We start from the raw sequence: 25,316 nt of genomic DNA on the forward strand, positions 1-25,316 counted from the left end.
CAAAGTTGAGCTACTTTCAAGACAATTTTTTTTAACCATCTGCCTGATTTTTTAAAAATCTTAACATGCCTGAAAACCTAAAAGAAGCTATATAAAAAAATATATTTTCAGATAATTTTGTGTTAAAAATTGCCTGATATTTAAAGATTTTAGGTTGCCTGAAAAGAACTTTAACTACCTAAAATAAAGAAAAATTATTGCTTCAATTTCCTGGGATACAAACATAATTTTAATATTCCAGGCACTTGAAAAGCAACAAAAATGTAACTACTTAAAAGCACTTTTACTATCTAAAATAAAACATTCTCTCTCTCTTTAACTACCTGGAATTAATGTATACTAGGCAGTTGAAGCTTAATCAAAATTTAACTACTTTTAAGACAGTTTTTTTTATTAACCATTTGTTTGATTTTTTAAAAATCTTAACATGCCTGAAAACCTAAACGAAGCTGCATAAAAAAATATAATTTTAGTTAATTTAGCGTTTAAAATTGCCTGATATTCAAAAGTTTAAGGTTGCCTGAAAAGAACTTTAACTACCTAAAATAAAGAAAAATTATTGCTTCAATTGCCTGGGATACAAACATAATTTTAATATTCCAGGCACTTGAAAAGCAACAAAAATATAACTACTTGAAAGGTACTTTAACTACCTAAAATAAAACATTTTTTTATTTATTTAACTGCCTGAAAATATTGTATTCCAGGCAGTTGAGGCTTAATCAAAGTTGAAATACTTTCAATACAATTTTTTTAACCATTTGTCTGTTTTTTTTTAAATCTTCACATGCCTGAGAGCCTAAAAGAAGCTACTTAAAAAAAACATAATTTCAGATAATTTAGTGTTAAAAATTGCCTGATATTCAAAGATTTTAGGTTGCCCGAAAAGAACTTTAACTACCTAAAATAAAGCAAAATTATTGCGTCAATTGCCTGGAATACAAACATAATTTTAATATTCCAGGCACTTGAGGACTAACAAAAAATTAACTATTTCGAAGGCATTATATAAACGTTAAAGCTACTTGAAAAGATCCTTACACTACCTAAATTAAAGCAAAATTATTGCGTCAATTGCCTGGAATATAAACATAATTTTATTTATTCCAGTCACTTGAAAACTAACAAAAATGTAACTACTTGAAAGGGATTTTAACTACCTAAAATAAAACATTTTTTATTTCTTTAAATGCTTGAAATTATTAATTAACCATTTGTCTGATTTTTCTTAAATTGCCTGGAATACAAACATAATTTTAATATTCCAGGCACTTGAGAACTAACAAAAAATTAATTACTTCGTATGCAATATGTAAACGTTAAAGCTACTTGAAAGGAACTTTAACTACCTAAAATAAACCACTTCATAATAATAAAATGTTCCTCATTTACATTTCGTATTGTCGTTTTCACTATATATTGTTTAACTTTTGGGCAAATAAAAAAAATTTGAGTTTGAATTCTGTCATTTTAAAGTCATTTAATGTTACTTTCAGAGGCAATTGATGCCTCCCAGCAATAAGAAAAATGATCTTAATTGCCTCAAAGTTAACCATATGTCATTTTACAATCACTTTCTAATACTTCCATGAAGTTGTTTGCTGTAACAATGAGGAAAATCACTTCAACTACCTGGAAGTTGACATTATGTCATTTTAAAGTAATTTTCTGTTACTTCCACGTAATTGATGCCTTCTAAAAATTAAAATTATGCATTTAACTGCCTATAAAAATGCTTTACATATTCTGACTCCCTGAAAGTAAATTTATTTTCAAAGCCGACGTTTCAGCTTTTAAATGTTTATCATCAGCCCTTTACTTATAGACTACCCATTAACTTTTATTTATTTTTATAGGAAAAACCTAAATTGTTTTTAGGATCTCCTGGATTTCAAAGTTTGAAATTAATGAAATAACAAGATGACAGTTTTAAGCTTGAAACTCGGACGTTTCGTCTTTTAGGAAACATCAGCAATATTATTTTTTTTTATGGTCCCGGATTTTTTTTTATATGTTTTTGAAACACTTTGACCTCATTTGACCTTGTTAAGACACCAAAAAGCTCTCGCTCTTTCTCAATCCAATATGAACTATAGGAGTTACTGTTTGGCCTGACGGCGTTGAAATGTTCAAGTGATCTTGAAAATTAACCTCAGTCATCCAATGACACCAAAGGGTGGCCTCAATAAGTTGAATCTGATTATATTTTTGGGCATGTTTAGTATTTTATGAAAAAAATGAGGGAAAGAGAAAAAACATGATTTTCTACATCTCACTAATCCGAACTGTTTTAGGTTGTACATCGAGACCTCAAAATGGAAAACGTGATGCTTAATACGGCCAGGACTCAAATCAAGATCGTAGATTTCGGATTGAGCAACATTTATAATCACAGCGATCCATTAAAAACCCACTGCGGGTCACCGGAATATGCGGCCCCGGAACTCTTTGTCACCGGAATGACTTATGGACCGGAAGTTGACGTTTGGAGCCTGGGAATCATCTTTTACGGAATGGTAATCCTTCATTTTTTAGCTTAGAGGTTTCTTTGTGGCGTTGTCATTCTCGGCTAATGAAAATTCTGCGGATCCTCGTAAATCATCATTAAAGACGCTTGATATGTATGGTGTTTTTCTAAATAGGAGAACTTATTGGCAATTTATTTAGGCTATTAATTGGAGTTCTATAATTTCTCTTTTTGGTAATTTAGATTTTTGTAGCACTTCATATGTACGTTTGCTCGATTGATTTAATGACTTTCTTGTGAAATCCGGAAAAAAAAATGATTTTTCGTTATGTTGCAGGGGACTGAAACAATCCTCCTGTGTATATCAAGGTTTTATCTGTATTTTTCAAGTTCTACGGTCCAAAATACCACTGATCTCAAAAATAGTTCGTTATAGGCGATCTATTTAGACGTAAATCCAAGACTGAAGCAGGTTCAGTTTCGTACACCTTTTGTTTCAAATAGCCCCATAAAAAAAAGTCTAGAGGTGTCAAATCTGGCGAGCGAGCGGGCCATTCCACAGGTCCTCGACGGCTATTTGAAGCAAAAGTAGTACGAAACTGAACGTACTTCAATATTGGATTTACGACAGATAATAACGACTATTTATAGAAATATCGATGTTAGTGTATTTGAAAATTTCGGACCGACTGTTCTTGTGTCAAGAAGTTCATTTTCAGCATTATTAGGATAACAAGAGGCAAAACTCCCGATATCTCGTCTACGTCTTGGTTCCTAAAATACGCACGCAATATTATAAAAATTTACTGAATAAACTCCAAATTTTAAATAGCTAATAACAGTCATTTTAGAAATATTAATTAACCATTGCAATAGGGCTTGTATTTATAATGATCGACATTAATCATTAATGGCACACATTTCATAAATTAATTAACAAACTTAGCGGTGTGCGCGAAGGAAATTAATGTTGGTTCAATATGTGGGAAAATTGATAAATTACTTGCCCCAAATATGTTTATTTTTTTAATTCATAATGCAATTATCAATATCATGCTTTTTGTCTGCAGCCGCAGCATTTCCCAGGCCAGAATACTCGTCATCCATGGGGTTCTAATATATAAAGTGATTTTCTTCAATGTCCACCCCCCCCCCTCTTTATTTTTTGAACTTTTTGAAGTAATGCAATTGATGAATGAATACTATATTTTAAAGCAAAATTGATAGATGAAAAATTCAAGATGGCTTCTGGACGCCATCTTGGAAAATAAATTAAAAGGAAAGGGTGGACTTGTAGCACATCTTTTAAAGCTCCTGACGAGTACTTTAGAACCCTAGAATATAAATTCAATATCTTTACCTACTACAAAATGGTGGTACATTTAATAATTCATTTCAATTCGAGTTCAATTGAGAAGATGCTGGCAATTGTTGCCTTGAACTTCTTGACACAAGAATAGTCGGTACGAAAGTTCACACCGAACATTTTCAAATACACTAACATCATTTCTACAAATATTCGTTATTGTTTGTCGTAAATCCAATACTGAAGTAGGTTCAGTATCGTATACCTTTTGCTTCAAATAGCCGTCGAGGACCCGTGGAATGGCCAGCTCGCTCGCCAGATTTGACACCTCTAGACTTTTTTTATTGGGCTATTTAAAGCAAAAGATGTACGAAACTGAACCTGCTTCAGTCTTGGATTTACGTCTAAATAGATCGCCTACAGAAGAAATATGTTGCACACTCGTTTTCGTTCGAAACGCTTCTTACTGTAGTCTTCTTCTTAGATTGTTTTATATCCGATAGTTTTTAGGTCGTAGGGCAACTGCCGTTTGTCTGTAATAAAAACGAGCCGATTTCCTCACAAGAGCGTCGCAAGAAGTTGGTTGCTCAAATAAACAAAGGACTCGGAGTGAATCATAAGAAATCGTTATTGCCGTTATCGCCCGATTTTCGAAACATGATTGGAAGGATGTTGGTCGGCGAAATCGATAAAAGGATATCGGTAAAAGAACTGTTATCCCACCCATTTATAACGGAAAAAGGTACAAGGGCAATAAGGTAAGGAAGCAAATCTTATTAGGCTAAAAGCTGCCTGTGAAGTTGATTGTTTTGGGTTTTACATTTCCAGGCAGTTAAAGATATTTTCTTATACTTTTTAAGGCCCCGATGAATTTAGAAGTTACTACACTCTAATTCACAATTTTTTTTTAAAAGCAGTGGTATTTGATAATTTATTACAGGCAGTCGAGGATTTTTTACATTTCTGCATCAACTGCCCGGAAGAAACTAAAAATTTAAACCAAATTTGAGGTATTTGAGGACATTTTTTAATCTATTTTAAAAGGCCATAAATAATTTTGAAGTTACGATACCCTAGTTCCCTATTTATGTTTGAACCAATAGTATTTTTGAATTTATTCCAAGCAGTTGATGATTTTTTTAAATTTCTGTGTCAACTGCCTAGAAGAAATTAAAAATTTAACCCGATTTTCATGCACTTGAGGCCATTTTCTAACTTACTTTTAACAGCAAGGAAAAATTTAGAAGTTACTACATTTTTTTTACATGCAGTGGTATTTGTTAATTTATTCCAGGCAGTTGATGATTTTTTACATTTCTGCATCAACTGCCTGGAAGAAACTAAAAATTCAAACCAAATTCGAAGCATTTGAGGACATTTTTTATTTACTTTTAAAGGCTATGAAGAATTTCGAAGTTTTGATATCCTAAATCCCTATTCTCGTTTCAACCAATGATATTTTTTAATTTATTCTAGGCAAATGATAATTTTTTTAATTGCTGTGTCATCTGCCTGTAAGAAATTGAAAATTGAACCCGATTTCCATTCATTTAAGGCCAAGGAAACATTTAGAAGTTACTATACTCTAGTTCACTATTTTTTTTACAAGCAGTGGTATCTGTTAATTTAATCAAGGCAATCGAGGATTTTTTACACTTCTACATCAACTGCCTGGAAGAAACTAAAAATTTAAACCAAATTCAAGGCATTTGAGGATATTTTTAAATCACTTTTAAAGGCCATGAAGAATTTTGAAGCTACAATACTCTAGTACTCTATATTTATTTCAACCAATGGTATTTTTTAATTTATTCCCGGCAGTTGATGATTTTTTTAATTTCTGCATTAACTGCCTGGAAGAAATTACAAATTTAACCCGATTTCCATGCAATTGAGGTCCAGGAAAAATTTAGAAGTTACTATACTCTAGTTCACTATTTTTTTTACAAGCAGTGGTATTTGTTAATTTAATAAATTTCTTTTACAACTGTTGCAGTTATTAAAAAAATGGGGTTACATTCGTTTCTCAATTTGGTAACTTTGAAATACGACCGATCCGACAGGATTCTCGAAAAATGGTTTCAATATCCGATTGCCGACTTCAGACGTTATTAAAAAATTGTGAACGCTTTCAGGTGGACTGGAATATTTGAATATCATCGAAAAATAGGAATCGGGCTCTATTCAGCTTCAAATAACATAAATATTTAGCTAGATAAAGTTATTTTGCAAATATGAATTGAACCGAATGAAATTTCATTCGTTATATGTGCAAATAAAAGCCAATTAATTTGGGCACTTTATGTATTTTTCCATTTATTTGTTTCCAGTTAAATTATTATGGACATTTGTCAGTTTAAAGCAAAAAATTATAATATTTTGGTTTTCAATTATATTAAAAAATATATTAGCTATATGTTCTAAACTTGAAATTGCCATTTTGGTAAAAATATCTACCTATTTACTAGAGAAATATTAGGCATAACTTAAATGGAGCTGGCACAAGTCTATATATTTATAAGGCTTTTTTACTTAGATTAATGGTTTCAAAAGTTGATTCTTTTTAACAAATGTCTCTAAAATTATTGATAATTCCAATCAATAAAATCCGAATTCCTTCTCACAATTATTAATTTAATGCAAAATGGTTCAAGTGCACAATTACGTATTCAAGTGGCATCGACAATTAAATGTGCATACATTAATTCAACTGACGAATATTTTAGAATTTCATTAGAAAAAAAACAAAACCTAGCTCAATGATGAAAATGGCAACGGTTTTGCCTCATCATCAGATAGATTTGTAGGCCTCAAAATGTCATCGTCGCTCAACGTACAACAACTAAACGTATCTATAAAAATGTTTAATATTTGTCTATAAAATCCATTCTTTGTCTTATTATCATTATCCTTAGTTCCTTACTGGAATACATTCCAGTAATATTATCGAAATTGACGTCACAGAGGTAGGAGGATAAATTGTTGATAAATAAATTGTTGAGAAATCTCGATTTGCCACACCACCGAACGGATAATTTAATTCCTATTTTAAACTAAGACTGTAAGATGGCGTCGTGAAAAAAAAAAGTGACAACAGGACACGTCATTTGCTTGGATGATTCATCTTTCCAGACCTAGTGATCTTAACTCATATTTTGAAGCATGACTTCTAGAAGTTCTAGATGGCGCTACAATAAAAAAAGTAGGAGCATTGGTTATGGGATGCAACAATTCCCTTGTGAGAAACGGCTCCCTTATCAAAAAAATTGTATTTTGTCGTATTCGTATTAAATGAATAGTTATTTACTGTTCGGCAACATTACAAATTATTCCTTTTGGGGTTACTATATTTGGTTTGATTTGGTGGGTTCAAATGCCCAAAAGAACGTTACATCAAATACGTCAAATGATTAATTATCTTCAATAAAAAATGACCTTGAATATTACTTGAGATGTCTGAAAGATAAGAAAAATATATTCAAAATACCTGGAGAATATTTTTTTAAAATAGATCGGAATTTCTCAGTTCTCCTCTAGAAAATGAGAGTAAGTAATAAGTTTGAAGGATGGAAGATATAAATCAGGAGTCTGCAAGCATGGAACACCAAAAATTACGTCAAGTTCCTCGCATAAAGTGAAAAAGTTACTAGCACGAGCACCTCATATCTGTTTCATAATCAAACACTGAAATTTACCCAACCCAACCAAGGTTCAAAAACCCAAGGCCCTTATCCTGATCCAGAACTGAAAACTGAAATTCTAATACCAACACCAGAATTTAGTGCGAATGTCGTCGTAATTTGATATCGTTTTACATTTTTTCCAGTTTCAAATATTTTAAAGCATAACTGTTCGATGGAGCCACAGTATGGCAGATCTACCTTTTTAGATTCAGTGACCTTTATTTATGTTTTGAAGCATGACTTCAGGTACTCAAGCATGCGAGAATGAATATTATTGCACTACTTACGATGGAGGCTATTTAAAAAAAAATTGAATATTCGTACCAAATTCTTGTCTTTGTTTCGCCATAAAGCATTGAAGGAAAACTCATGTTTTATTTTACATTCCTAATACTCCCTGGTTAGTTTTCTTAAAAGAACCTTTGGATCTCAGATGTTTTATTTACAAAAAACAAGTCTTGAAGGTTCATTACGTCGATGATCATAAATCTAAAGCTAGATTTACAAATAAATACAGAGAAACTGATTTTTGAAAAATGCAAAGCTAAGCCAATGGAAACGAGGTTGTCAGTCAAATGACCTTCAGGATGTACCTCAAGCTAACTAGTTCTCTATATTTGTTTCAACCAATAGTAATTTTTAATTTATTCCAGGCAGTTGATGATTTTTTAAATTCTGATTTAACTGCCTGGAAGAAACTAAAAATTTAAACCAAATTCGAGGCATTTCAGGACATTTTTTAATTTACTTTTAAAGGCCATAAAGAATTTTAAAGTTACGATACCCTAGTTCCCTATTTTTGTTTCAACCAATGGTATTTTTTAATTTATTACAGGCAGTCGAGGATTTTTACATTACTTCATCAACTGCCTGGAATAAATTAAAAATTTAAGCCAAATTCGAGGCATTTCAGGACATTTTTTAATTTACTTTTAAAGGCCTTGAAGAATTTTGTAGTTACGATACCCTAGTTCTCTATTTTTATTTCAACCAATTGTATTTTTTAATTTATTCTAGGCAATTGATAATTTTTTTAATTTCTGTGTCAACTGCCTGGAAGAAATTAAAAATTCAACCCGATTTCCATGCATTTAAGGCCAAGAAAATATTTAAAAGTTACTATACTCTAGTTCACTATTTTTTTTACAAGCAGTGGTATTTGTTATTTTATTCCAGGCAGTCGAGGATTTTTACATTACTACATCAACTGCCTGTAAGAAATTAAAAATTTAAACCAAATTCGACGCATTTGAGGACATTTTTTAATTTACTTTTAAAGGCCTTGAAGAATTTTGAAGTTACGATACCCTAGTTCTCTATTTTTATTTTAACCAATTGTATTTTTTAATTTATTCTAGGCAATTGATAATTTTTTTAGTTTCTGTGTCAACTGCCTGGAATAAATTAAAAATTCAACCCGATTTCCATGCATTTAAGGCCAAGAAAACATTTAAAAGTTACTATACTCTAGTTCACTATTTTTTTTACAAGCAGTGGTATTTGTTATTTTATTCCAGGCAGTCGAGGATTTTTACATTACTACATCAACTGCCTGTAAGAAATTAAAAATTTAAGCCAAATTCGAGGCATTTCAGGACATTTTTTAATTTACTTTTAAAGGCCTTGAAGAATTTTGAAGTTACGATACCCTATTTCTCTATTTTTATTTTAACCAATTGTATTTTTTAATTTATTCTAGGCAATTGATAATTTTTTTAATTTCTGTGTCAACTGCCTGGAATAAATTAAAAATTCAACCCGATTTCCATGCATTTAAGGCCAAGAAAACATTTAAAAGTTACTATACTCTAGTTCACTATTTTTTTTACAAGCAGTGGTATTTGTTATTTTATTCCAGGCAGTCGAGGATTTTTACATTACTACATCAACTGCCTGTAAGAAATTAAAAATTTAAACCAAATTCGACGCATTTGAGGACATTTTTTAATTTACTTTTAAAGGCCTTGAAGAATTTTGAAGTTACGATACCCTAGTTCTCTATTTTTATTTCAACCAATTGTATTATTTAATTTATTCTAGGCAATTGATAATTTTTTTAATTTCTGTGTCAACTGCCTGGAAGAAATTAAAAATTCAACCCGATTTCCATGCATTTAAGGCCAAGAAAATATTTAAAAGTTACTATACTCTAGTTCACTATTTTTTTTACAAGCAGTGGTATTTGTTATTTTATTCCAGGCAGTCGAGGATTTTTACATTACTACATCAACTGCCTGTAAGAAATTAAAAATTTAAACCAAATTCGACGCATTTGAGGACATTTTTTAATTTACTTTTAAAGGCCTTGAAGAATTTTGAAGTTACGATACCCTAGTTCTCTATTTTTATTTCAACCAATTGTATTATTTAATTTATTCTAGGCAATTGATAATTTTTTTAATTTCTGTGTCAACTGCCTGGAAGAAATTAAAAATTCAACCCGATTTCCATGCATTTAAGGCCAAGAAAACATTTAAAAGTTACTATACTCTAGTTCACTATTTTTTTTACAAGCAGTGGTATTTGTTATTTTATTCCAGGCAGTCGAGGATTTTTACATTACTACATCAACTGCCTGTAAGAAATTAAAAATTTAAACCAAATTCGACGCATTTGAGGACATTTTTTAATTTACTTTTAAAGGCCTTGAAGGATTTTGAAGTTACGATACCCTAGTTCTCTATTTTTGTTTCAACCAATGGTATTTTTTATTTTATTTCAGGCAGTTTGGGATTTTTTTAATTTCAGTGTTAACTGCCTGGAAGAAACTAAAAATTTAAACCAAATTCGAGGCATTCAAACCTTTGGATCTGAGATGTTTTATTTACAAAAAACGAGTCTTGAAGGTTCATTACGTCGATGAATTTTACAAATAAACCCTGGCTCTACAGCATAATATAGAAAAAACTGATTTTTAAAAAATGCAAAGTTCGTTTCCATTGGCAAACGAGGTTCTATGAGGCACCTCAAGGAGCACATTATGTTTTTTTGTACTTTAACTTTAGCTTTACGCGCGGTTTAAGTCAATTTAATTTAGGATTCATTTAATTCAGTTACCATCAATTTACTTAAAAACTAGCACTCTAGTTTTTAAGTTGTCTGAGACAATATTGATTAACTCCAAAATTAATCTAGGATATCCCATATTTACATTAAATTATGATGAATCAATAAATACCCGTGTTTTAGAGTCCATCCAATCAAAAAACTGGATCTGAGGCATCAGGCGAGCATAATAGCTGAAATCTGCGAGATGATCCACCTGTCGTCCGATTTAGTTATTAAAAGCATAAAGGAGGAGCCGTTTTCGAAAATTTCTGGAATGTATAATATTTTGGCTCACAGGCTGATTTTGAACCGGTAAACTATCCTTAAATCTAATGAATAGACAATTAATATGAAAAAGTTTGGTTTTTCAGATTGAGTGGAGATGGAATCACGAAAGTTCGTCCAGTTTTAGAACCAAGCTCTAAGGAATCTCTGACTGTGCGAGCTAAGAGTCCGCAGACGCCTCCTGCCAAGAGACTTTATCAAACGAAATCCGCATCTCGTTCCAACACAAGAGAACCCATACTAATTGGTGTGTTGAATTTCAGACTAAAGTTACTTCAACTTATCTACCTATTACAAAACATGTTTAATATGTTGCCCGTTTAATTTAAGGTTCGTTTATGGGGGTCTTGCAAGAGTTTACTCAGCCAAAGGTGCAAGAATCCAGTACTTGATCACACATGAATTGTTTGTAGCTGCAGTTGATGTTCGAAGTAAATGCGGCCTCATCAAAGAAAATATTTTCTGAACGAGTGAAATTTTTTGTGTTCCCCGTTTCATTATCAATTCATGTAGTATTCCTCTTAGGCCCTCATTAATTTTGACTCTCACCTGGTATTTTTTCAACATATACACCTCAAATTATTGCGTCTATGACTTCTCTTATTTGTTCGATTGACATTTCTTTAACCTTAACTTTCGAGTCGAATCGTACATTTTCGCCTCTCACTTTTGCACTTAAGACCTTCGCTTGCCCACCCGGTATATTAGGTTAACTCTTACTAAATAAAATGTGATTAAAAAAAAAAAATATGTAGAGCTGTTCGATGTTTGAGTTAAGCTTATAAGTTTTTTGACCCGAGGGAAGTTTTAGATAAATTATTATTTTTTTTTACAACACCCTGATCGATAGAATTTAATTTACGTTATTGCATTATAATATGGAGTTGTGCCTATAGCAACACGTTAAAAAAGTAATCAATTACCCAAAATGTTGCTTTAAAAATTATGTTCACAAAGCCATATAAATTCTTAACAAATACAAGGTGAGAAATTGGTATAATATTATTAATTTAATAAGATAACTTGTGACGGTAATTTAATAATGTATAATACTAAATCGACAAAAAATATAACAAATCCATTTAAATCTATGAACGTTACCCAAAGATTTATAACATATTTATAGTCTAGTGTTTTTTAATAAATTAATGATAATTTTACTGACGTTTAGACCGATTTGGAGGTCAAAAATGCCTTTTTTGATTTTTTTAGCATCTCACCTTTCAGTAACATTCTGGATGTGCTGGAAAAATTGTTTCTTGAACGTGACTAGACCAACTAAAGACAGGAGATATCATTTCATACCTATCGTTCTTGATTTCTCGATGTCTGAGTGACTTTTATACCGATTTGGGGGTTAAAAGTGTCTTTTTGGACTTTCTACTTCATCTCACCTTTTAGTAACATTCTGGATCTTTTAAAAAAATTATTTTTTAGACGTGACTAGATCGACTACAGACAGGAGGTATCATTTAATAGCAATTGTTAATGATTTCTGGATTTCTGAGTGACTTTAATACCGATTTGTAGGTCAAAAGTGCCTTTTTTGACTTTCTACCGCATCTCACCTTATAGTAACATTCTGGATCTTCTGGAAAAATTATTTTTTAGACGTGACTAGATCAATTACAGACAGGAGACATCATTTCATAGCGATCGTCCATGATTTCTCGATGTCTGAGAGACTTTAATACCGATTTGGAGGTCAAAAGTGCCTTTTTTGACTTTCTACCGCATCTCACCTTATAGTAACATTTCGGATCTTTTAGAAAAATAATTTTTTAGACGCGACCAGACCAATAACAGATAGGAAACATCATTTCATAGCGATTGTCCATGATTTCTGGAACTCTGAGAGACTTTAATACCGATTTGGAAGTCAAAAGTGCCTTTTTTGACTTTCTACCGCATCTCACCTTTCAGTAACATTCTGGATCTTCTGGAAAAATTATTTTTTAGACGTGACTAGAGCGACTACAGACAGGAGGTATTATTTCCTAACGATCGTTCATGATTTATGGATCTCTGAGTGAATTATATACCGATTTGGGGGGTCAAAAGTGCCTTTTTTGACTTTCTACCACATCTCACTTTTCAGTAACATTCTGGATCTTTTGGAAAATATATTTTTTAAATGTGACTAGACCAATTACAGACAGGATACATCATTTCATAGCGATCGTCCATGATTTCTCGATGTCTGAGAGACTTTAATACCGATTTGGAGGTCAAAAGTGCCTTTTTTGACATTCTACCGCATCTCACCTTATAGTAACATTTTAGATCTTTTAGAAAAATAATTTTTTAGACGCGACCAGACCAATAACAGACAGGAAACATCATTTCATAGCGATTGTCCATGATTTCTGGAACTCTGAGAGACTTTAATACCGATTTGGAAGTCAAAAGTGCCTTTTTTGACTTTCTACCGCATCTCACCTTTCAGTAACATTCTGGATCTTCTGGAAAAATTATTTTTTAGACGTGACTAGAGCGACTACAGACAGGAGGTATTATTTCCTAACGATCGTTCATGATTTATGGATCTCTGAGTGAATTATATACCGATTTGGGGGGTCAAAAGTGCCTTTTTTGACTTTCTACCACATCTCACTTTTCAGTAACATTCTGGATCTTTTGGAAAATATATTTTTTAAATGTGACTAGACCAATTACAGACAGGATACATCATTTCATAGCGATTGTCCATGATTTCTGGAACTCTGAGAGACTTTAATACCGATTTGGAAGTCAAAAGTGCCTTTTTTGACTTTCTACCGCATTTCACCTTTCAGTAACATTCTGGATCTTCTGGAAAAATTATTTTTTAGACGTGACTAGATCGACTACAGACAGGAGGTATCATTTAATAGCAATTTTTAATGATTTCTGGATTTCTGAGTGACTTTAATACCGATTTGGAGGTCAAAAGTGCCTTTTTTGACTTTCTACCGCATCTCACCTTATAGTAACATTTCGGATCTTTTAGAAAAATAATTTTTTAGACGCGACCAGACCAATAACAGATAGGAAACATCATTTCATAGCGATTGTCCATGATTTCTGGAACTCTGAGAGACTTTAATACCGATTTGGAAGTCAAAAGTGCCTTTTTTGACTTTCTACCGCATTTCACTTTTCAGTAACATTCTGGATCTTCTGGAAAAATTATTTTTTAGACGTGACTAGATCGACTACAGACAGGAGGTATCATTTAATAGCAATTTTTAATGATTTCTGGATTTCTGAGTGACTTTAATACCGATTTGGAGGTCAAAAGTGCCTTTTTTGACTTTCTACCGCATCTCACCTTATAGTAACATTTCGGATCTTTTAGAAAAATAATTTTTTAGACGCGACCAGACCAATAACAGATAGGAAACATCATTTCATAGCGATTGTCCATGATTTCTGGAACTCTGAGAGACTTTAATACCGATTTGGAAGTCAAAAGTGCCTTTTTTGACTTTCTACCGCATCTCACCTTTCAGTAACATTCTGGATCTTCTGGAAAAATTATTTTTTAGACGTGACTAGAGCGACTACAGACAGGAGGTATTATTTCCTAACGATCGTTCATGATTTATGGATCTCTGAGTGAATTATATACCGATTTGGGGGGTCAAAAGTGCCTTTTTTGACTTTCTACCACATCTCACTTTTCAGTAACATTCTGGATCTTTTGAAAAATATATTTTTTAAATGTGACTAGACCAATTATTGACAGGAGACATAATTTCATAGCGATCGTCTATGATTTTTGGATCTCTAAGTGACTTTAATACCGATTTGGGGGTCAAAAGTGTCTTTTTTGACTTTCTACCGCATCTCACCTTTCAGTAACATTTAGGATCTTCTGGAAAAATTTTTTGTTGGACGTGACTAGACTAAGTACAGACAGGAGACATCATTTCATAACGATCGTCCATAATTTCTAGATGTCTGAGTGACTTTAATACCGATTTGGAGGTCAAAAGTGCTTTTTTTGACTTTCTACCGCATCTCACCTTATAGCAACATTCTGGATCTTCTGGAAAAATTATTTCTTGGACGTAACTAGACCAATTACAGACAGGAGACATCATTTCATAGCGATCGTCCATGATTTCTAGATCTCTGAGTGACTTTTATACCGATTTGGGGGTCAAAAATGTCTTTTTGGACTTTCTACTTCATCTCACCTTTTAGTAACATTCTGGATCTTTTAAAAAAATTATTTTTTAGACGTGACTAGATCGATTACAGACAGAAGGTATAATTTCGTAACGATCGTTCATGATTTCTGGATCTCTGAGTGACTTTTATACAGATTTGGGGGTCAAAAGTGCCTTTTTTGACTTTCTACCGCATCTCACCTTATAGTAACATTCTGGATCTTCTGGAAAAATTATTTTTTAGACGTGACTAGATCAATTACAGACAGGAGACATCATTTCATAGCGATCGTCCATAATTTCTGGATCTCTGAGAGACTTTAATACCGATTTGGAAGTCAAAAGTGCCTTTTTTGACTTTCTACCGCATCTCACCTAATAGTAACATTCTGGATCTTCTGGAAACATTATTTTAAGGACGTGACTAGACAAATTATAGATGAAAGACATTATTTCATAGCGATCGATCATAGTTTCTGGATCTCTGACTAACATTTAATCAAGATTTAAAAAACCAACTTTAATAAAGCAAAAATGTAAACAATTTTTGCCAGAAAACCAAACATATTTTAATTTATTATTTAATTATTGTGCTTATCTAAAAAAATGCATACATTTTAACACAATTACTTTGATTGGAGCCATTTTCATGCGAAAAGTCTGTTTCAGTTTTCGTCAACTATTTAAGTATAGGTATGTTGACTTACAAGATACCGGGTTGGCAAGCGGAACTTTTAAATGCACTAAAGATTGACGTGAAAGGACTGATTGTCGGTTTCGGATGCAGACTTCCATCGACAGGTTTCTGACTTTTCTTTGAACTTTATCTCTTACTATTGATGATTCAAGCAGTCTCTGGTGTTTATTATCTGCTTTTGAATGGCAACACTAAACGTATCTGTTTCAGGAAACAACACTTCAACTGTACAGGGTGTCCCATTTTGGGTACTTTGGCAGGATATCTCGGTTATTTTTAGAAATAGAGAGTTGCGGTTTTCGCGACACTGTGCGACTTCTCCGTAAAACTTAAGATTATTTTTATATATTTTTTTCTGTAGAATTCAGTGGTGTAGATATTTATTTTTTTTGATTAATAGTTTTTGAGTTATAACCCAAACTTATGTTTTTTTTTAATGGAACATCCTATATATTTATATTCCATAATATTGGCCTTTTTTAACAGTATGGACTTATTTTCAAAAATACGCAAATCAATAACTAAATTTATTTAAATGATCAAATTCATAATTTAATGGGCGGCCATGGCTATTTGTAACAAGAAATTAAAAAAATGACAAATAAATAAATGTCAACTATCTTCGGGTTTTGATTAACATTTCTCTATTTTTGATTGAGTTTATGCTCCTTTTAATTTTGCCAAAAAAATGGCGGCATTTGAATATTATGAAAAATACGATATGCTTGTATGTTTTATCAAAGCAATGAAAATGCAGAAGAAGCTTCGGAACTATACTTCCATATTTAGTTAGAAGCCGTTATATGACTACATCCTAATCTAATTCTACACCAATTTATCTGTATAATATAATCTGTTAGATATCCAGAGAGAAGGCAACCGTTTTTTGGTATATTTGCTCGTTTAAAAGACAATTTACTTGAGCACGGATCTTTTGTTCAGCCGCGTTCTAAAGCGTACAATAAAGAAAATAGGGAAGAAAAAGAAGTAAATGTTTTAGGTTATATAGAAGAGACATCCTCGAGTTCATGCGAAAAAAAAATTGGAGGAAAAAATAGTGATGCCGATGGCCCTTGGAGTTGGAGTGTGTTGTTTTATTTTTGGAAAACAAATATACCGAATTTTTGAAGGGAATCTTACAGCACGTAAGTCATAACTCTGGGCTAGTAAGGGCATTTCTTGAAAATAACTTTGCTCAAAGATGGATATGTACCAACGGACCTGTTAGAGGGCCTCCACAGTCTCCCGATCTCTCGATTTTAGATTTTTCTTTATGGGGGTATATATAGCATCAAGTGTATAGAAGAAAATGCAATAATCTAATAGAACTTTAAGACGCAATTCATTTAGCATTTCAAAATCTGAGAAGAAGACAAATTATTATTTTGAATGCTATTCAAAGGGTTACAAAGATGTGCCAATTTTGTCAGAGAAGATGGTGGTCATTTTGAACATCCCTTGTATAAATATTGTTTTGTTACATGGCTGTTTTTTTATAGTGTTTATTAAATATGTTAGTTTTTTATGTTCTTTTATTACAAAAAAAATAATAATGATGCAATTGCCCATTCGTCGTCATTAATTTGTAACTTTTTATTTGTTTATTATTGTTATTCATGGCCTACTATTAAATTATGCATTTAATTTAGAAAATTGTTTGTGTATTTTTGAAAATAAGTCCATACTGTTATATATTTTAAAAAAACTCCAGCGGCTATACATGCTTATAACTAAAAGATCTATTTTTGTAGTGCAGGACAAAACGTTAACGCCAAAGAACGAAAGCCGTCCCATGACCGTTTTAGAAAATTCCAGTAAGCACCCTACGGTTTCGCAAAATTCCATTCGACCGAAAATGAACGATATCAAACGCCCTACTTCTCCAGTGGGGACAATGCGGCCGAAAACGGTGCAGTACAGTAAAAAAAGCGGCAACTACAAAGACTTTGTTATTAAATCGCCATCGTCGATGACAAGAAACACCACGATTCCCGGTAAGTCGGCTTACAGTAGAAACTGTACAGGGCTTAGTGGTAAAGGGGATTTCGAGAAACGTTTAATAGAGAAACACTAAATGTTTTAGAGTTCCTTTGAAATTTCTCCTTGTTTAGGTTTTGGGTCGGTTGATTTTAAGGTCAGGTTATTGGCTATTTGTTTTATTTTAAAGAAGCTTTCGTCTACTTACGGTTATTGGAATGGCTCGCGATAATATTTAATTTAAGAAATCAATAAATGGACCGATGTAGAAACAGAATTTTTTTCGTAATAGTTCAGGTTAATCGCACTAATTTAAATTGGAAAATTAAGTTGTTTTTCAAGGGTTAATGGTTGGAAATGGTACGGAGATTTATAATGTTAAGAAAATAATGTATGAAGGTCGTATAAATTATCCGAAACCTCAAACCATCCGAGATAAATGCAAAAAATAGAGTTTCTGTAAGTATTCAAGTACCCTTACAAATAAATTATTTAATATAAAACTTCTTAATCCTTAAGAAGGTCGTCAAACTCGTTAAAGTAATCTCGAGTTTTTAAGGTAAACATTACTTCTTGGACCGCCAGACCCTACGCTAAAGTATAAGAAAATATTTGTATTACGCAAAAAGGGCTAAAAAGCACGTTTTAAGGGAATCGTCTACTTAACTTTTTGATTTTGACCGGTCGCTTTATTTACACTGTGGCGTTTTTACTGTTTGTCTAGATGTGAATTAAGACAGCTTACTGTATAAAAATAGTTAATCAATTTGTTACAAACTAAACATTCCTAAAGACACTTATTTCTACATTTCGATTTAAAACTCGCGCCAATATTCAACTGACCCCCTAGCGATGAGGAGAAGATTCACTAGCTTTCATAGATGTCGCGCCATGTGTCCATGGAATCATTCCGGAAGCGGCTTTGTTCCAAAATGGTCCCACAGATGGTGGATGTTGATATCAACAGAGCGTTCTTCTCTTGCTACAGGACGGGACCTTTTGCTTTTCTCCAGAGAACGACTCTAACGATACGCTTGCACGCCTGTAAACCTGAAGACCACTTTTATTATGCTGAGAATGATTTTCCAGTCTAAGTTATCAAGTCCGCGAGCCAGCTTGGGAATTGCCAGGCTTTTTAGGTCCTCGGCAAGTAACTCCTCCTTTATATGAGAGAATATAAAGCCTCCCAAACATTCTTACAGGTTGGGTTCTGATGTGACGCCTATTTCATAACCAGGTAGAAAATCTTTCCATCAACTCTGGAGCTCTTGAATTTTTCCAAACTTTCTATGGAAAACTTCGACTAACTCTACAGACATTTGCAAATCCTCGGCCACACAATGTGCCAGAGTGTTGTTGCACTTCACAAGTCATGGAACATGAATTCATCGATTGAGTAGTTTTTTACCTGTCACTACCCAGTTTTCAAGTCAATTATTTATCAGAAATTTGAGATATTTATTTTATACCTTGCTATACCAGGATTTATATTCCTAAACTAAGCATCATATGGAGGCTGATATGTGAGATAATTTTATAATTAACTTATTCTTCAAATTTGCACAAACATCCGATTCATTCATTTTTAAATGACAGCCAGTTTTTAATTTTACTTCCTAATACGTATAGTTCTGCAAGAAGAACTCCGAACCAAAAATTCCGGCAGAATGGACAGCTCGTTACTACACGCTAACTATTATTTATTTCGATTTAAAATTCGCGCCAATAATCACACTTCAACTGGCCTCCTAGCGGCGAGAGGAAGATTCGATAGCTTTCCTTCCATGTGTCTCCATAGATGTCGCTATCGGCAGAAGTTTCCTCTCTAGCAGCGACCTGGTTATGAGCTAACTTTATTAAGAATAATAATGTTAAAAAATTTATTTTTCAAGTTACAGTTTATTTAATAATAAACCTATACCGGGTTGCTAATCGGAGGTCTTAAATGCACAAATGATTTTCTGACTGGCTTTCTTTTGCACTTTGATGATTCAAGAAGCAGTCTCTTGTGTTCACGCATGAATGTTTTGTCAAGGGGTTAAAGTTTGTGGGTATACGTTGTTATACCAGGATTTATATTCTTAAAATAAACATCATATAGGGACTGATTATCAGAAGATTTTGTACATTTCAGGTTCAAAGTGATAACTTTAGTAATTTTAATTTTTTCTGTAATAAAACAGTCTATTTTTATAATTAATATAACCATCATATTTACATAAATTCGACTCGTTCATGTTTAAACGAAAACCAGTTTCTTATTTCCTGATACATATAAACGGCAAGAAAAACTCCATTAGAATGGCCGACTCGCCTACCGGATCTAACTCATTTTGACTTAACCTGTTTGTCGACGATCTACAAATTATTTACAGCTCTAATAAACGAGAATAAACAATCTACAGCCATTGTATCAACAACAACATCTTCGAGAAAGAGTAAAAAGGATGTGAAAGAGAAACATCAAAGAAATCCTTATGCATCTTATGGCGTCATGTAAAACCAGTTTGTGGATGGACGACCAGGCTGTTTTACTGTTTGTTTAAATGTAAATTAAGACAGTCAATGCATAAAAATTACTACACACTACCTATTATTTATTTCAATTTAAAAATCGCGCCAATATTCACACTTCAACTGTCCTCCTAGCGGCTAGAGGGAGATTTGCTAGTTTTTTACGTGTCTCCACAGATGTCGCGCGGTTACCGTGGTGATTCCCGAATCAGCCGGAAAATCCCATTGTATCCAAGATACCTCTTACACAGCTATAAAATTCCCAGATATAAAATGTCAATTGACAAAAATACTTAACTGTAGTGCGGTTTCTGGAAAGTTAAAACGGTTCTAAGCCTAAATCCCTCAGGGTTGTCAGGGTCTGATGTTTCTTTGCATTGCCATTGACACATCAACCCTCCTGAATTACTGTTTTTTATACCTTTTAATGATAGTCAATTACCGTAAATCTTATGCAACACTTTTAGCACTTCGGCACGCAAGATTCCATTCCCAATGCAAATTTTTGAGACCAATTCATTCATCCATACCTTACGTTATTTTAGACATGATAGATGGCGCTCTTTGAGTATACGGGACAGTTGTACCAACTTAGCCATAAAATAATCTCTTTACGCGGGCTGTTTAAATGCTCTATAAATGTTTAATGATTTATACTATTTATACTTGAGAAATTATTTAAGAGAACTTGCCAAGTTGAGATACGAATACCATTTTTTACTTTAAAAGATTAAAGCAAACAAGGAGGTTATCTTGGTGTAGATATATGAACCAGCGACAGGCAAAATGTTTAAGAATCCTTCATAAAACCCCATTATTTATAGCTTTGTGTACTCATCTAAAATGCGTGACCTCTAGGCCTTTATTTAGGGATTTAAAGGTACTGATGTTGTGCTGCAAACAACGTGCTTAATTTATTAAAAAAAATATAAATTGTATTATCCGAGCAATAAATCTAGGAATCCATAATACCAGACAAAACGTCAATATTCCAATGCCCTTTCCAAAGAGTGAACTGTTTAGGATTTCTCTTCATATAAAGACATTCTGCAGGCTTTGAATCTGTTCACATTATTTACAAGTTGATGCTCAATTTTTACATAACCCTTTTAATTATAGCAACATTTTTAGCACTTTGACATAAGACATTCCATTTACAATGCAAATTTGAAGGCAAATTCTTTCTGAATATCTCTATGCAAGTAAAACACGTTTAAGCTTATCTTACATATTCAGTCAGTAAATGGCAGATGGCGCTCCTTGAGTATATAGGACAGTTGTGCCAACTTAGCCATAAAATAATTTCTTTAAGCGGGCTGTTTAAATGCTCTATAAATGTTTAATGGTTTATATTATTTATTCTTGAGAAATTATTTAAGAGAACTTGCCAAGTTGAGATACGAATACCAGACAAAACGTCAATATTCCAATGCCCTTTACAAAGAGTGAATTGTTTAGGATTTCTCTTATATTTTAGTTATGAAAGGGTTAAAGCATTTTATATTAAGATATTATTTAAGAGAACATGCGATCTTGACATACGAATACCATTTCTTACTTTCAAAAGTGAAAAGCCTAAAGAAAACGAGGCGGTTATCTTAGTGTAGATATATGAACCAGTGACAGACAAAATTGTTTCAGAATCCGTGTTTAAAACCCTCATTATTTATAGCGTCTAAACCGAAGAGTATCCGCCCCTCGACGGTCGCTTCCCCGTTAAGTAATAAATCAAACACAGGAAAAAACAGCAGGGTGTTGAAAGACGTTCAGAAAAAGTTAGCGAGTCAGACAACCGATGATACGAAAAAACCGACCGAGAAGGTAGAACATAAGAAGTCGTTGTTAATGCTGCCACACTCCTTAAAATTAGCACTGAAACGAGAGGAAAGGTAAATTTTAATAGTAGTGTTTAAAAATGTATGCACACTTATCAGGCCCGTCTAAGTTTCATTTAGTTTTTAATAGGAGTTCAGCAAGTATGGCATAAGTCAGATGCAAGTAAGATGTGACTCATAAATTTGCTTACTGTGGTTTGTGACTTACCGCTATATAGACTTAAAAAGGCCCCATGAGAAGAAGTCTAAGGGGTCATATCGGACGATCTCGGTGGCCAGTTGATATCACCTCTACTTGAAATAAGTATTTCCCAACTTTCACGTCAAAGAAATATTGACCGCTAGCAGAAAATTTGCAACAAACATTGACTCTTTTGGGATGAATTGCTTCTTGGTTCACCTCATGTTTTCGGCAGATCTTGTGCTTCATCGAGGTTTAATGTTTTATCTATCACAGTGCGAATAGTGTTCTTTATAAAACGATTGTTCGCTAGTGTGAACACTAGTTCTGTCCATGGTGATTTGGCAAAAAAAAACCTGAATTAATTACAGTCAATTCGACAGATGTAGATTCAACAGTAGGGTGGCTATCAACTGTCAAAGTTCGGAAATCTTAATAGTCCTCATAACATATATTACCCATAAGTTAAATTTAGGGGAACTATTAGACTTTATTTAGTCTGTAATTAAAGCTTTCACTTTCGTTATACTCAACGAGTAGTGGTGGACTGAAAACTGCTTAAAAGTGTGTCCAAATATAAAAGACATGTGAGCTGTGTTAAAAATCTTAATGTAATGTTCCTATTTCTCAATATCTTTTAAATAGGGTTTCCAGTTCTCCAGAGAAAAAACAGCGAAGCAACAAATCAGAAAAATTACCGGTAACTACTGGCAACTGGAAAAGCCCTACGACGACTCAGAGTGACTCCAAGGCAACCAGACCGCAAACTTCACCATTCAAAGAGTATAAGGTCAGTTAAAACACATTTGACTTTAAAAAAAAAAGAAGCTCGATAATAAAACATTGATTACGATCTGCTTATGTGCATTTTTTCTTTTTTACAGCCTCTCACGAGATTCTTAAGGTTCGCAAGACCAGGTACATCCGGTCAAGCAATGGAAAAGTGTCCGATGGCTTACGGAGATATCGCCCAAAAAAATCAGGCAACGATATTATCGAACCAGAAGACAAAGAAACCGACTATCTACGATCCGATTGCTCGCTCAATCGCTGGTTATGTGTGTAATAACGTGCCCAACAGGCTCAAGACCAAACTGACCGGTTGTAAGGAGTGAATTGTCACGTTTTGCCTAACTTTATATTGTAATAATTGCTATGGTAGAGGTTTAAATAGTAAAATTATAATCTGAGTAATATCTGGTTTGATATGAAAGTATTTTAACGATTTTCAGACCTTGGTGCATGCAATATGCCTCTTTTGTAATATTTGAATTGCTGCTTTTGTCAATTGATTGATGTCTTTCATGCTTTATATCTGAGACCTGGCGCCTTCACCAATACGTCAGGATTTATAACTTATCTTAGTCTTAGGAGAGTCACCGTAATGACTATTGGTCAATGTCTCGCAGCAGCTTTCATCAAGTTTTTAAAATATATAGATTTTTATAAAGCCTTTGACTCTATCAAGATTTTTTCAATTCAGTGCAAGTCTTTTTTTTACCATTTAGTGCGTATAATGTCTTATTAATATTGTCAGTCGTCCTGGAATGTAAATTTTCTGACCTAGTTAGACTAATTGTAGATAAATTGCATACTTTTATAGCGATCGTCCGTGATATCTGGAACTGGCATAGATATTTATGCCAATTTAGTGATCAAGGTTTTTTTGGGTAAAAATTTCAATTTTCTAGTTTGATACTATCCTCTTATATAACTACTTTTAATTTGAATAGCTGTAGCTAGGCAAATATCAATCGCACGACTTTTCCAGTAGTACCAAATGCTAAAAGTGGTTCTAAATATTCTAGAAACGTTCAAATAAACATTTAAGAGTCAATAGTTTTCCCAGAAAAAATTTCCAAATTTAACAATTTTTGAGCAGCACTATTAATTTTTATAATCTGAGTAAAACCTATTATTCATATCCATAACTGGTTTACTAAACAAGTGTTTTAACAATTATTAGACCGTCGTGCATGCAATAAGTCTCTTTTGCAATATTTTGGAACGTTGCTCTTCAATCAATTGCCACCTTCCATGCTTTTTATCTGAGACCTGTCGCCTCCACCATGATATCAAGAATTATAACCTAAAATATATTTCTGGGACTTTTGTTAATCCTTATGAGGGAGAGAGATGAACTAAATATGTAGATTTTCATGACACTATTAAGATTTTTTAATTCAGTGTCATTTTTTTACCTTTTACTGCGTATAATGTCTTTCTAACCTTTTGGATCGTCCTGGAATAAACATTTTTTGACGTATTTAAATTAAATACAAGCTATAGGTATCATTTTGTAGCGATAGTCCATGATTTCTGGTTCTGAGATAGCATAGCAAAATTTCAATTTTCAAACTTGCAATTTTTTCCCTATGAAAGTACTCCAACTTTATATCAAAAAATTTCAATCGTACGAGTACGAGGTAGCAAATAATTAAGTAGAATAAGATATTATCCTCCTTTTTTTTAAATATATTTATGAATCTTGATAAAACTGTTTAAACTTTTATCAGAAAATATCAGTGGTACGACTGTCCCAGTAGTGCCAAACGATTTAAGTGATCCTTGATATTTTAGTAGCATTGGAAAAAACAAATATAGTTTCCCCACAAAAAATTCCAAAGTTGATCATTTTCAAGCGGAATTGTACCTGCCTATGGATCTAAATGAAACTGCTCTAACTTCAAAGGGCCCTGACTCAAAGTATCAAATTTTGCAATGGTATTAAGCAATTTAAGTGGTAGCAAAGAATCTAGAAGAGTTGGAAAAAATAAGTGAAAGTCAAAAACCCCTTAACATAACCGAACACACCATTAAAAAAAAAGTTCTGTCAGTACCTTCTTACCTTTAGCACTAATTCACTTTGAAATATCAATTATTAAACGCGTAAATATTAAATCACCTTAAACGCGCCTTTTTTTTTAGGAGAAGATATTTAGGTGGTTTGTATTAAAATCTAACCACCTCTCAAAAGAATTTTCATTCTTATTATTAACATATATATAAAATATATAACACTAAGTATAGAGCAGTGAAGCTCAATCATTGTCCTGAGCAAAACAATGGCTCTAATGTAGTGAAAATTTATCATTGTTCACGTTTACCAGAGATTAAGAGGCATCAAATTAATTTGGGCGAGAGTAACTCTATTAAAGTGCTTTGGGTC

The 25,316-nt window shown here is 32.9% G+C and overlaps 2 protein-coding genes across 2 annotated transcripts in view; one reads left to right on the plus strand and one right to left on the minus strand.

The window, feature by feature from the left end:
- Nucleotides 1-23,341, plus strand: part of LOC126744957 (serine/threonine-protein kinase MARK2-like) — a 35,647-nt gene extending 12,306 nt beyond the window's left edge. Inside the window, exons 4-11 of the mRNA XM_050452574.1 lie at nucleotides 2,295-2,516; nucleotides 4,284-4,531; nucleotides 10,646-10,816; nucleotides 10,876-11,036; nucleotides 17,392-17,634; nucleotides 21,804-22,020; nucleotides 22,793-22,937; nucleotides 23,032-23,341. Of these exons, the coding sequence (XP_050308531.1) occupies nucleotides 2,295-2,516; nucleotides 4,284-4,531; nucleotides 10,646-10,816; nucleotides 10,876-11,036; nucleotides 17,392-17,634; nucleotides 21,804-22,020; nucleotides 22,793-22,937; nucleotides 23,032-23,262 (1,638 nt within the window). The 3' untranslated portion in view covers nucleotides 23,263-23,341. The remainder of the gene's footprint in view (nucleotides 1-2,294; nucleotides 2,517-4,283; nucleotides 4,532-10,645; nucleotides 10,817-10,875; nucleotides 11,037-17,391; nucleotides 17,635-21,803; nucleotides 22,021-22,792; nucleotides 22,938-23,031) is intronic.
- LOC126745300 (synaptotagmin-10-like) overlaps nucleotides 1-25,316 on the minus strand; it is a 103,449-nt gene that overhangs the window by 56,747 nt on the left and 21,386 nt on the right. The gene's annotated exons all lie outside the window — the stretch shown is intronic.

The sequence above is a fragment of the Anthonomus grandis genome, chromosome 15 (genome assembly GCF_022605725.1).
Source record: "Anthonomus grandis grandis chromosome 15, icAntGran1.3, whole genome shotgun sequence".
NCBI classification, from domain to species: Eukaryota; Metazoa; Arthropoda; class Insecta; order Coleoptera; family Curculionidae; genus Anthonomus; species Anthonomus grandis.